Raw genomic sequence first — 12,198 nt, 5'->3', positions numbered from 1 at the left:
AAAAGTTCCTGTAAAAAAGTTCCTGGTACAAATTGTTCCGGGTATTTTGGTGGAAACGGGGCTATTGATGGGCGAAGTTCCACCTTTATGCGTCTCATGTTTGAAAGTTAAACGTATTCTGTTGGACTGTCATTTTTATGATGTTTATAAATAAATGTTTTCTAGCAGCATGTTTACATGGAATATTTCAGAATACATCACCTGAATATATGTGATATTTTCTATCTTATGTCAATTTGAAATGTTTTATATGGTAATTTAAATTGTTTGGATTTTATGATTTGATTCTGATTTGACCTTGTGTTTGGAATGTAATTAGCCTCGACGTTAACATGACATTAATTTTTATAAACAAAAATAGGCTTGGGTACTGTTCCCATTTTACCGGTACCTGAAATTTAGTGCCGGTATCAAATGGTACCTTTTTTCGGTACTTTAGGGCTGTTTACCTCAGTAACTGTAAAGAAACTGGAAGTCTTTTATAGAAGTGTTATTGACATTGTCTTGGTCGCTTACTGCTATTGTCTGTGATGTTTGTATACTGTAATATTTACCAGTAAATAGTAGGCTACTAGATACTTAATTGAAATCATAAAAACAACTCCACAGTGTCTGAGCTTTTTTCTTTTTTTCTTTTTATAGGATGCAAGGAAAGCTTGTGCAGATGCCACACTATCACAGGTAAGAGCTTACATATGTAAAGAGACCCTAAAGTGACCCTAATCTGAATAAATGGATCAATCCCCATTCGGCTTCCATCCGTGTGTGGATATTTCTTTAATTGGCATGTGTTTTCAGATCACAGCCAACATCGACCCTGTTGGCCGAATCCAGATGCGCACAAGAAGAACACTGCGAGGGCATTTGGCTAAAATCTACGCCATGCATTGGGGCACCGATTCCAGGTACTGCAGATTTCAGAGCACGTTATTTGCATGACGGCCTGACCTTTTTCTGGCCTTTTGAAAACATCCTTATACATCAGAGAGATACGCCAAGGGGTTTCCCTTTCGCAGTGAGGGTGGACGGGTTCATGGCTCGTGTGGTGGCCACTGCACGCTATCCCTATTACATTGAATCATGTTCTGTTATTGTGTTTGTGTAGGTGGTGTGAGTGATGGTTGTAAGTAGGTGTTATGACTAAGCATGTTGTTACTATTATAGCTACAGCCAAGAAACATCCATAACGCTACCATTTTTTGTGCTTGAATGGTGCTGGGAATAGTTTAAAATTTTTCTGAAAGACAATTCTCCTGATTGTAGCTGTACAAGCTGTGATTTTTACTTTCACATTCACTATAGGGTTTAATGGTCTCAGGATGTAAACCCCACTCACTGCCATCTTGTGTTTCTGTGCAGGCTGCTTGTCAGTGCATCCCAGGATGGAAAACTCATTATTTGGGACAGTTATACCACAAATAAGGTATGATAGTTTTTTATTTTTTGATATTATATAGAGAATTTCTGTATCAGTTTTTCAGTTTTGCTCCACTTTTTTAGAGATGGATATCATATTTGAGCCATATCTGGGTTTTTGTTAAGGATGCACCGATACCAGTACGCTCATGTAATCATACTCATTAAAATGCTCTGATACTACGCAGCGTGTACAGTAGAGTGCTTGTGACAATGAAACACTGACAACAGATCAAACAGAGCAGAATGGATATATATCTGAGAAGGATGTCTATGAAGTAAATGTATCAAATTAGTAGCACTAATTAACGCGATAGTTCACCCAAAAATTGTCATCATTGACTCACCCACATGTCGTTTTTTGTTCATCTTCGAGAAACAAATATATATATATATATATATATATATATATATATATATATATATATATATATATATATATATATATAATTTTTTTTTTTTTATGAAATCTGATATTTCTGGCCCCTCATTGACAGTTTTGCAACTACCTCTGACATTTTTAAAAAAGTGAATTAAGAGATCATAAAGCTAGTCCATATGAATTGAACAGTTTTGTACTAATTTTATGAAGAGACTAGTGTTGTCAAAAGTACTGACCACAATATCAATTCGGTACTGAAATTTAAAAAATGTGACTCTTTGAGCTCTGTTGAGCTAGAATTGTAAACGCCTCTGACTAGCCATTGCGCTCATCGGATTTGTCTGTGATTGGCTACAGTGATCAACACGGAAGTGTTTTGAAAGCACAAGCAGGAGTCAACCAGCTGATAGGTGCCTGCATTCAAATGCTCCCGTGTTTATCTGTGCAAGTGCTTCGTGAAAAGCTACATTGATGTATATTTACAACATGTTTTTGAAGCGTTTGAGTTTCCGCAAGAGCCAGTGAGGTTCATTCTTGTGTTACGCAACACGATTGAGCTTCTCAAGAACCAATAAGGTTCATTCTCGTGTTACGGAGTACATTTGAGCTTCAGCAAGAACCAATGAGGTTCATTCTCATGTTCCGGAGTACATTTGAGCTTCAGCAAGAACCAATAAGGTTCATTCTCGTGTTACGTAACACGAATGAGCTTCTCAAGAACCAATGAGGTTCATTCTCGTGTTACATAACACGAATGAGCTTCTCAAGAACCAATGAGGTTAATTCTCGTGTTACGGAGTACATTTGAGCTTCAGCAAGAACCAATGAGGTTCATTCTCGTGTTACGCAACACGAATGAGCTTCTCAAGAACCAATGAGGTTCATTCTCGTGTTCCGGAGTACATTTGAGCTTCAGCAAGAACCAATGAGGTTCATTCTCGTGTTACGTAGCAAATTTATCATTGATGTGTTGTTTTTCAGGTCCACGCCATTCCTCTGCGCTCCTCCTGGGTGATGACCTGTGCCTATGCTCCTTCAGGGAATTACGTTGCTTGTGGAGGCCTAGACAACATCTGCTCCATCTACAGCCTCAAGACTCGCGAGGGGAATGTACGCGTCAGCCGCGAGCTGGCCGGACACACAGGTACAAGACATGTCTTCCTGAAACACTTTCTCACATTCTTGGCTCTTGTGAATGTACACATGGTTTGGTGATTGGCAAAGCTGTAATCATGCAGTAAATCTGCACTGGTGTCTTTTGCACCCTTTTAATTAATCTCTTCTGATTGACCTTTAAAGAGCTGGTTCCCTGTTTCTTTTTCTAGGCTTGGTTGTGTTTATGGGGCGCAGTATAACATGTCCTAAATGAGTGTTTAAAAAAAAAAAAAAAAAAAGAAGTATTTTCTTAGATTTCCCCTTTTTTCCACACCGCTGTCTCCACTTTCCTTTGAATGGCTCGTTTGCTTCCTGCTTCTATGAAGCCCATCCCTCCGAAAAACGCAATGGCAGGGTGTCCGCGGGGTTTTAAAAAGTATTAAAAAGTGATAAATCAAAATTGTCAAATTTAAGGCCATTAAAAGTGTTAAATTTGGCCTCAGAGGTATTATTTCTTTCCAAATTAGGTATTATTTTTTCAGACTATCAGGTGTCCTATTATATTGAAATTCTATCTGCGTTCATGTTAGTTCGTTTAAATGTGGGCTTTAGCATATCTGGGCACATAATCAAAGATCTTAAGTCTCCGTCTCGGCGTGTGTTTGATGCTGACGTCATATTCAGTGGTCGTTCGTGATCCTCTCAGAGCACAGCGCGCTCAACAGAAGTGGCTGGCTTACGTTTTATTTTAGACTTGCTTCAAGGCATGTCTTCAACGACTATCCTCATAAGAGCAATCTTAAACGATGTGTATATATATAGTCTAAAATGAACAAAGAGTTGTGAGAGAATGTGGCGCGATACATAGACCGTATAAACAGTGAGATCCGCGTGTCTGTCTGAAAGGGACAGCAGCCAATAAAGCTTCCTGTCAGTAAAGTTAAAGAACAAAGGGAACAGAGAAAATGACTCGCTGCGCTTGACTAAATAACTTTTGTAGCTTTAATAAGGATTAACTATTTAATTTATAGTTTATGCAGTGCAGATTACATATAACTTTGATAACTGTATTAAATTTCTGTATATTTCCTAACTGTTCAGACAGGAAGGGCAGGAATAAACATGACATTTATTATGGGTTTATGTTAGCATTGTTTTAAGTTTACTTAAATTAAAAACTGTTATATTTTTGAAGCCTAATAATGAATGTAAAAAAAAAAAAAAAAATCAGTAACTGTATTGATATCAGCAATACTGGCCTTCATTCATAAAAAGATGCCATTTAAACAAGTATTTAAAATATACTGTCTTTATGTTGTTTCTACATTAATTTGATTAACTGTGAAATTATTATATTAAAAACGTACAAAAACTTTTTTTTTATTGCGATTAATCACAGAAAAAATGTGTGATTAATCTAGTTAAAGTTTTTAATCGATTGACTAGTTTTTAGTATTTTGTTTAATTCAACAACTTATCACAGTTATAGAAATGTAATATTTGGCTCAGGTTTTGTTGTTGGGAAAAAAACACTAAATAATTTAATTGCTGAATTACCAATTATTAATTGAAATCAAATGTGTATGCAGTAATGCTTCTCCTTAACCAACCTTTGTGAATGTTGAGATCTGTTTTACTGTGTCTGAATGATAACTTATGACAGATTTCCTCCTGGTGTCGATTCTAAATCTATTCTTTTTTGTTTGTTATATATGTCAAAATCTGTGTGAATAATAGAAAGGTCGCTGATTAACACTTGCAATTCAGTGTCGTGTTGGTTTTAAAAAAAATCCTTAAGGTAGTAAAAAAGGTATTAAAAAGTAGTAAATTTAACTTAAGGATTGCTGTATATACCCTGAATGGTCTTAGATTGGTTAGATGGCCAAATGTAGTTTCCTGTATTTTTATTGGCTAAAGTGTCAAACACATGTTGCCGGAAAGGCCACATCCCTTCCAATTATGGGCACAAGTCACATCTGTGGAGACTAGCAAGGGTTTATGATGTCACTAACCCACGAAGAAGCTCGTTGTAGTCCAAACCGGCCATTTTTGAAGGCAATGAACTGCAGTAACTTTAAAAGACAATATCTCCGTTAGCATTGAACTTTCAGCGCCGTAACTTTGCGGAAACTGTTTATGCTCAAGCAGTAACATTACACACTAACTAAAGTTAAATAAGTGAAATCGCATGCAACCACCCCTTTAATGAGAGCATCAGCGTTTACATAATGCACACTCATTCGTTCTGTCCAGGTCATAGTTTATTTTAAAGGGGGGGTGAAACACTCAGTTTCAGTCAATCTCATGTCAATCTTGAGTACCTATAGAGTAGTATTGCATCCTTCATATCTCCGAAAAGTCTTTAGTTTTATCATATTTATAAAAGAAATATGGGCTGTACCAAGTCTTTCCGGAAAAAACCGAGCGCCTGGAGGCGTATCGTGTGGGCGGAGCTAAAGAATGACAAGCGCGCAAAGCGGTGACGTCCTCAAGCGTGGAGAAACCGGAGAAACCCATCTATCTCAGCTAATACAGATAATGATACACAATCAAATCTGAGGCTGAAATAAATTGAACAGGAGAAACGGCAACATCAGGATGTCCGTCTCTGTGGTATGTACTGTATTTAGGGGCCTTTGTGTGCAGTTTATGAGGACATGATTCGGTTTATGGACTATTGTATGTGACTAGACCTTAGAGGTAGCAAGCAAAACGGTTTTGCACGTCAGAGTCAGAATAGTGTAACGTTATACAGAACAACAATGGAGTAACCGTTAGCGCATTTGAATGACGAAGCACGCGATCGTATCGTTTACTGATGTTTACTCATGCGACGGTAGCCAATAGCAGAGACATTTGAAGTTGATTTACTCACCGGCATCTTCCAAAGCAGGACCGCTCTGTCAAAAACACACTTCTTTGGTATGATTTGGTGAAGTCCTGTGACAGCAGTGACCGTGGAAATCCACTTTGCGACGCGACTGAAGCGATGCCTTGAAGCTTCCCGTCATTTCTGCGTTCAAATCGGTTCAAATGCAGCGCTGCCTTCCCAGAATGCTGTGCTGAAGCGTTGAAGTCGCTCGACGTCACCCATAGGAATAAAGTGGAGCGCGGCGCGACATAAGTGTTTACGGACGACTGGATCTGCACCTGAGAGACTGTTTACAGCGTGCATTTCCTCTCGCTCCCTCTAGTCACGCGCGCGCGCACCCTACCGGGAGAAGAGCCCGTACGGCCCATACAAGGACCTTCCGATCTATTTAACGTCAAGTCGACCCATACTCGAAAAAAACTCGCCGAAACTTGTGAGAAACCGGAAGGAGTATTTTTAACACAGAAATACTCTATCAAACGTCCAACATTAGTTTTTGAAACTTTGTCTATGTTTAGGATGGGAATCCAAGTCTTTAAAGGTGTAAAAAGCTCAGTATGCATGAAACAGCATTTCACCCCCCCTTTAAAGGGATAGTTCACTTTAAAATGAAAATTGTCATCCTTTCCTCACCCTCAAGTTGTTTCAAACCTGTATGAATTTCTTTTTTCAGCTGAACACAAGGGAAGATATTTTGAAGAATGTCAGTAACCAAACAGTTAACTGGAGCCATTGACTTCCATAGTATTTTTTTTTTCTACTATGGAAGTCAATGGCTCCAGTGAACTGTTCGGTTACTGACATTCTTCAAAATATCTTCGCTTGTGTTCAGCTGAAGAAAGAAATTCACACAGGTTTGAAACAACTTGAGGGTCAGTAAAGGATGGCAGAATTTTCATTTTAAAGTGAACTATCCCTTTCAGACCATAGTTTATTTGATCATTAAAGGTTCTTTCTTTGTAATTTTGTTTCAAGACAATTCAGCATAAAGTGTAATTAAGCAACCCTCCAAACATTCAGAGATATTCCTTGGATTTTAAGCAAAATGTTATTAATAAGGGGGGAAATATTTGTTTGTATTTGCTTGTTAGAGATGTGCATTAAACTTCCTCCAATCTACAGGATACCTCTCTTGCTGCCGCTTCCTTGATGACAACCAGATTGTTACAAGTTCTGGCGACACCACCTGGTGAGTGTGAGAAGCTGTATCCCAGAAGCCCAAATAGGAGAGCTAAGCTCATATCTGCAATTAGGAAATCATTTTGCTATTAAGTTCAACAGGAATATTTTTATTTTTTAAATCATTAAGTCCAGAATCATTTTATACATTTTATTTAAAATATTTGAAATGATCAAGACTGTGCTCAATTCTGTTGGTATAAAATAAGTGACTTGACTCTTTGAGGGGCTTGTGCTGAAACTGAAAAAAGGCACCCCAAGGGCAAATGCATGTCTGTTCACCTACCCCAAACCAATAAACACTATATTATTAGATGCATGTTAGCTTCTTTATTTTCACTTGTTTAAATTTGCTTAATTTTTATTGAAAATGAATGCCTTTCCAATCTACTTCTACTATGTGATGGAAAAAGGCAGTAGAGCGAGTTTGGCAAAAGGTGGATTCGAACCTCGGGTTGATTTGCGTCAACTTTCAACCATGTATTTTACCCCTACGCTATTACCACTGTAAATAATTTGGTGTCTTCCGTAATTTTGCCTGTCCCAACCAGACGTTTGGTGACTAAGGCTATTTGCCATGTTTTACTACGTTTATACAAGTGAAATCGAGCTGAAAGTATAGAATGCTAAATTTTAAAAATAGCTTGCGAATGTATGCACATTAACAGCATAAACATGAATTGACCATGCGACCGTAATATGATTAAAATGTTAATAAATGAAGTGTATCAGCAATCATAAATCAAAGAACAAATTTCTTATAAATATATTTTACCTAGATGATGAGGATTGCTTTGTGTAAGTTCCAGGGCCCCTCTGTGCTCATGATTTTCCAATTCTAAAAACGAATTATAATATATTGTCAAATTTACTAACATTTTACAAAAGTCAAACTCAAATGCAGTTGCTCTGCTAAACTCTGGGATGTCTGTGATGGCAAAAATTAGCTAGCTAGTGAATATAGGCGTTTCAGCTTCAGTTTTCATGATTTTTCACAAAAAAGGCAGATCCAAGGCACTCAGATGTAAACGAAGGGAAATTAAAAAGACTTTATTAGGTATGGCTTAAGTCATTGTTAAAATTACAAGAGCCTACATGTTTCAACCTGCAATGGTCTTCATCAGGACAAGCCTTTGGATTATCATTATTTTCAGACATTGATTTGTACAACATTTAATTCACACTGTATTTCCAAGCACAAACAGGGCTGTCTGTTCTCTCTCTGGAACTGGGCTAAAATAAGAAGAGTAAGGTTTCGTTTTTCCAAACACTGATCCCGACACCACTGAGAGAGAAAAAAAATCCCCTCCCAACGTCAAAAGGCAATCCCAAAAACCAGAATCATAGCCAAAAGCAACCAAGGAAAAAATATAAACGTAAGACCAGAAGATAAGCTAAGGGGTTAGTTTGAACAGTTTTTAATCCAATGAAAGACAGGATTTGAACCTCTTGCAGTGATTTTTCATGAATTTTAATTTTGAAGCGTCTTAAGTGGAAATGTTGTGATCTGTCCTGCAGTGCTCTCTGGGACATCGAGACCGGTCAGCAGACGACCACATTTGCGGGTCACACCGGTGACGTGATGAGTCTGTCTCTGGCTCCAGACACCAGGCTGTTCGTTTCTGGGGCCTGTGACGCCTCTGCTAAACTCTGGGACGTCCGCGAGGGCATGTGCAGACAGACCTTTACCGGCCACGAGTCGGACATCAACGCCATCTGTGTGAGTGTTCCTGCCTCATTTTTACTAGCTCTGGATTAAAGGGTTAGTTCGCCCAAAAATGAAAAATCTGTCATTAATCCCTCACCATCATGTCTTTGGACACCCATCAGACCTCCGTTCATCTTCAGACACAGATGAAGATATTAGTGTTGAAATCCGATGGCTCAGAAAGGCCTTCATTGACACCAATGTCATTTCCTCTCTCAAGACCCATAAAGGCACTAAAGACGTCGTTACAAAGCCCATCTCACTACAGCGGCTCTACAATCATTTATTAAGAGATGAGGAGTTTTAGTGCGCAAAAACAAAATAACGACTTGTATAGTGATAGGGCGATTTCAAAACAAAGCTTCCTAAAGTGTTATGAATCAGCGTATTGATTCATGATTCGGATCGCGTGCCAAACCGCTGAAATCACGTGACTTTAGCGATCCGAATCATGAATCAATTCACTGATTCATAAAGGTTCGTAGCTTTGTTTAGAAATCGGCCCATCACTATATAAGTTGTTCAAATTATTGTGCAAAAACTGTTCATCACTCCTAAAGTCGAGCCGCTGTAGAGAGATGGGCTTTGTAACGACGTCTTTAGTGCCTTTATGGGTCTTGAGAGAGGAAATTACATTGGTGTCAATGAAGGCCTTTCTGAACCATCGGATTTAAACACTAATATCTTCATCTGTGTCTGAAGATGAACGGAGGTCTGATGGGTGTCCAACGACATGAAGGTGAGGAATTAATGACAGAATTAAAATTTTTGGATGAACTAACCCTTTAAAGCCTAGATGCTGATTTTTTTTTTAAGGAATTATTGCATGCGTTTTCCTGAAGTATTGAATTTACAAAGAGCTCACATTCCCCTGCAGTTCTTCCCCAATGGCAATGCATTTGCCACCGGCTCTGACGACGCCACCTGCCGCCTGTTTGACCTGCGTGCTGATCAGGAGCTCATGGTTTACTCCCACGATAACATCATCTGCGGCATAACCTCCGTAGCCTTCTCAAAGAGCGGCCGCCTTTTGCTCGCCGGCTATGACGATTTTAACTGCAATGTGTGGGACACCCTCAAGGCCGACCGCGCTGGTGAGATTTGCACACACACAGATGGCACAAAAAATGTCTGCAAACATACGTTAGTAATAGTTGCTATGAGTGGCATGTGGTCTAGAGACTGCCCTGAAAGCAAACAAACCACCATACTGTTCTCACACACACACACAAGTGTTGTTTTACATATGGTTCAGTGCTTGCTTGCAAACACGCCACATTTGCTTGACTCTTTTGCATACGCCAACATGCACATTACAAGCGTGTTGTTGATGAACAGGACACATTTTAAAGCCCACATTTTAACATCATCAAATGAGAAATACACAGATATTTTCATGGTTCCCACACTTCTTGAAAGTCCTTGAAATTACTTGTATTTCAGACACATGGATTCAAGGCCTGGAGAGTCTGTGAAAACATACATATAGCGCCTTTCCAAAGCTCAAGGTCTCTTTACATAGTGTTAGACTGTACATTTGCACAGCCACATACACAATAGTACAATGGCATACTACTCGCATACACGAGACAAGCACAGGTCTTCTAAAGGCCACAACTAAATTGTGTTTGAGCAGAATGGTGCTATTACAAAATTTGGAGTATATAAATGTGCTACCAAAGCCAGAACGTAACGGCGCTACTAATTGAAGGGAAAGCGTGGAAAACTTGGAAAAAGGCAGCGTGAACGGATGGATTGTGATCTTGCCCAGCTAGCCCCACTTGAGTGCAAATTCGTTGATCCTTGGCTCAATGTTGCGCTACATAAAAATGGGCTAATCAAAATTCCTTCCAATAATGTGATTATCAGCGCAGCACTGCTTTGTTTACAGAGGTAACCGGATATATATATCAAATGTGTGTATAAATATTTTTTTATTTTTGCTGTTCCAAAAGCGCCAATTACTGTCTTTGATTGAAACTGCATTTTCATTTAGTGCATCTCCTGTTTTTATTCATACTGACACAAAGATCAATACGGTGTTGTAAATGTTAACCGTTGCTTAAAAAAAAAAAAGAATAGTAAAATTAAAATTTATACATATAATCATTTATAATTTTGACTCGTACATATTTTAAAGACGGAATGTTAATTTTATTTTTTATTTTATATATTTTAATTAAAAATATTTGTTGTCAACTTGCAATATTTGAACTGTTGTTGAAATTGTTGTATTATGGTTTAGGATGCTACTATAAACACTAATCTTAATCTATCGATTTTAAAGACCCTGCAGATTGGTGGTTAACATAATTTTGAATATTTGTATTGCCTAAAAATGACCTTTTTCATATTTAACTTAATTGCAAAATTGTGTAGAATATTCTCCCTGTATTTTTATGTTTTTTAATCAAGTAACTAAAACAAGTATGAAAAAATAATTAAAAGGAGGAATACGAAAATTGCATCTCTCACTCACTCACTCAATTGTTTCAAAGCATGAATGATGATTGACACAGTAGGTTTGAGACCATAAACCCACATTTATTGAGCTTGATACAAAATAAAAGTTGCTTTTAAAAAGTTGGTATTCATGCAATAGACTCATTATCACTGTTGCAAAAAAACACTGTCTGGCATCCTCTCCATTATGGTTTACTGAGATTTGGACTTTTTCAGGTGTGCTGGCTGGCCACGACAACCGAGTAAGCTGTCTGGGTGTAACTGATGACGGTATGGCAGTGGCTACAGGGTCCTGGGACAGCTTCCTCAAGATCTGGAACTGAATGCTGAAGGTGCTTTCAATACAACATGTCCAATACAGTAAGAGTCAGCCTCTTCCAGCACAACCTAGCCACAAACAAGAGATGCTTTGTGTTTTACACGGCATGTAAATGTGTCCTCGTATCACCTCTTGCTATTTTTGAAAGCGCATTACTGAAGATCAGAGGAGCGATATGTAAAACACCCACATTTTGCCATCTTCTTATTATTTTAGTTTTTGGCCAAGTTGGTGCCATGTACAGTTGCTGTACACAAATAAGTTTCTGTCATTTCTAAATGAATGAGTTTAGTTTCTCCATTTCTTTTCTGATCTAAAGTTTCTTTCTACATTAATTAGTCGATTCTCAGTTTAAAAGAGTATCTATGGAGCAGTATTGCATCATTAGTACCTCCTAGAAATCTTTAGTTTGATCATATTTATTAAAGACGGATACGCTGTAGAGGTCTACATGGGTCGGAAAATTTGTACCTGAAAGAATGGAGTTCAACGAAGATACCCGTAATGTGTTAATCTCAAAGGGACTTTCCTGGTTAAATAAAGGTTAAATAATTATACTTAAAAAAAAAAAAAACATTTTCTCCTAGATGGCATTGAGAAATTCCTGAGATTTCTTGCTTCTCAGATGTTTCTCCTGAGGGAAATATGTGTCCTCTAGAGTTTCAGATGAGATTTCAGTGTCAAAAAATAAGCAATTTAAATATAAACTCAAACATTTGACTTTAAAGAAACTGTTTATAAGAAATGTATTTGAATTAATCCTA

General features: G+C 38.0%; 1 protein-coding gene across 2 annotated transcripts in view; it reads left to right on the top strand.

The window, feature by feature from the left end:
- The window catches only part of gnb1b (guanine nucleotide binding protein (G protein), beta polypeptide 1b), a 45,699-nt gene that overhangs the window by 29,828 nt on the left and 3,673 nt on the right, over nucleotides 1-12,198 (top strand). The window contains exons 3-10 of one of the 2 annotated variants that reach the window (XM_067460451.1): nucleotides 643-681; nucleotides 799-905; nucleotides 1,360-1,423; nucleotides 2,780-2,942; nucleotides 6,888-6,954; nucleotides 8,463-8,664; nucleotides 9,530-9,746; nucleotides 11,332-11,447. In XM_067460451.1, the coding sequence (XP_067316552.1) occupies nucleotides 643-681; nucleotides 799-905; nucleotides 1,360-1,423; nucleotides 2,780-2,942; nucleotides 6,888-6,954; nucleotides 8,463-8,664; nucleotides 9,530-9,746; nucleotides 11,332-11,438 (966 nt within the window). In that variant the 3' untranslated portion in view covers nucleotides 11,439-11,447. Of the gene's footprint in view, nucleotides 1-642; nucleotides 682-798; nucleotides 906-1,359; nucleotides 1,424-2,779; nucleotides 2,943-6,887; nucleotides 6,955-8,462; nucleotides 8,665-9,529; nucleotides 9,747-11,331; nucleotides 11,476-12,198 lie in introns of both variants that reach the window. The other variant, XM_067460450.1, reaches the window with a different exon arrangement.

Source organism: Pseudorasbora parva, chromosome 12, assembly GCF_024679245.1.
Source record: "Pseudorasbora parva isolate DD20220531a chromosome 12, ASM2467924v1, whole genome shotgun sequence".
NCBI classification, from domain to species: Eukaryota; Metazoa; Chordata; class Actinopteri; order Cypriniformes; family Gobionidae; genus Pseudorasbora; species Pseudorasbora parva.
The sequence above is the reverse complement of the archived record's forward strand: the minus strand, read 5'-3'. Positions and strand labels throughout refer to the sequence as shown.